The sequence below is a fragment of the Henckelia pumila genome, chromosome 4 (assembly GCF_033568475.1).
Source record: "Henckelia pumila isolate YLH828 chromosome 4, ASM3356847v2, whole genome shotgun sequence".
Lineage (NCBI taxonomy): Eukaryota > Viridiplantae > Streptophyta > Magnoliopsida > Lamiales > Gesneriaceae > Henckelia > Henckelia pumila.
This window is the reverse complement of record NC_133123.1, coordinates 224,138,031-224,139,508: the sequence shown is the minus strand read 5'-3', so window position 1 is coordinate 224,139,508 and position 1,478 is coordinate 224,138,031. Positions and strand designations below refer to the sequence as shown.

Genomic DNA, 1,478 nt, shown 5'->3' with positions numbered 1-1,478 from the left:
CGATCATAGCTCTTATTACTAGTGCGTCATTATGGTTGCTAGCCACCCCTTTCATATCTTCCGGTCCAAAAGAGAGGGTCGGGCCAGTATGGACAATCTGATTGTCAATCTCCATATTCATTAACTTTCTGCTGCTAGTCTTCCTAGCTCGGTTGGAATCACCATCAGTAGGACCTCCCAAAATCATGTTGATAATTCCTCGAGCGGGCGGGGCTGGTCTCTGATGAGCTCGGTCATCCCTGAGCTGTTCTTGATTGGGTTGGTTGAAATCTTCATGGGGAGGAGCAGTTCTGGCTCTTTGTCTTGACCTTCCTCCCTGTCCCCTGTTCAGGCGATACCTTTCCTGACGGGTCAATATATTTTTTAATTCAGAGTGTTGCTGTATTATTTTTTCAATTTCTTGATCTAATTGACGACAGTCCTCCGTCGTATGCCCATACTCATTGTGAAAGTGACAATATTTATCTGATTCCCTGTTACGAGGTCCCTTCTCAGCCCAGGGAGGCCTCTGCGTGAGTTTACGATCGTCACAAATTTGTAAAGCTCGTACTTTGTTCATGCGTAAAGGGGTGAGAGAAGTGAACTCTCCCAACAAAACGGGCCGGAATGGCTATCCCATTCCAGTATTATTGTTAGGAACCCTATTGCCCTTTGGACTTTTTGGTCGTTCCCTCTTCATAGCAGCTCTAGAAACCAGTATTTCTTCCATGTTGACATATTTCTCCGCTCGGGCGAGTAGTTCCTCGTATGTTTCCGCTGGTCTTTTTATTAGGGATTTGAGAAAATCTTTTGTATCCAGCCCTTGCATGAAGGCACTGATGAGCAGATCTGGTGTCGCAGTGGGTACCTCAAGAGCCAAGGCACTAAACCTGCGGATATATGCTCTCAAATTTTCATGCTCCCTTTGCTTGATTGAGAAGAGACTGAAAGTAGTGGTAGGATGCTTTTTGCTACTGGCGAAGTGGTGCACGAAGGATTTGCTAAAATCCTTGAATTCCTTGATCTCTCCGGGGCGTAACATATTGAACCATTGCTGGGCTGGTCCTATGAGAGTAGTAAGAAAAGCCCGACACTTAATCTGATCAGAATATTTATGCAACAGAGCTGCATTCTCGAAGCGCGCTAAATGGTCTTCAAGATCTCCCTTGCCATCATATTCTCCAACATGAGGCAATTTGAACTGCTTGGGGAGGTCGCGTCCAATATCTCCTGAGTAAAAGGAATGTTTCTTGTTGTAGTAGCTAGGTACCCGGCCTGTTTTTTCCTTAGCTGCTCCATCTCCTCTTTCAATTTTTTGATCTCATCGAGGTGGGCGTTGTGCTCTAATTCCTCTAAATTTGGGTGATCTCCATTCTGATTAGCCATCGAAACTCTTTTCCTTCAAATTCCCACAGACGGCTCCAATTGATGATATCGGAATTTTACCTCGGGTTCGGTCTGATAGAATGGATCCTCCAAATCCTTTAGAAAGTAGGTCG

The 1,478-nt window shown here is 45.1% G+C and overlaps 1 protein-coding gene across 1 annotated transcript; it reads right to left on the bottom strand.

The window, feature by feature from the left end:
* Positions 1 to 610: 610 nt before the first annotated feature.
* On the bottom strand, positions 611 to 1,021 carry LOC140862814 (uncharacterized). The gene has a single exon (XM_073265858.1). It carries the CDS (start codon positions 1,019 to 1,021, stop codon positions 611 to 613), a length of 411 nt encoding a protein of 136 aa, XP_073121959.1.
* Positions 1,022 to 1,478: the final 457 nt, after the last annotated feature.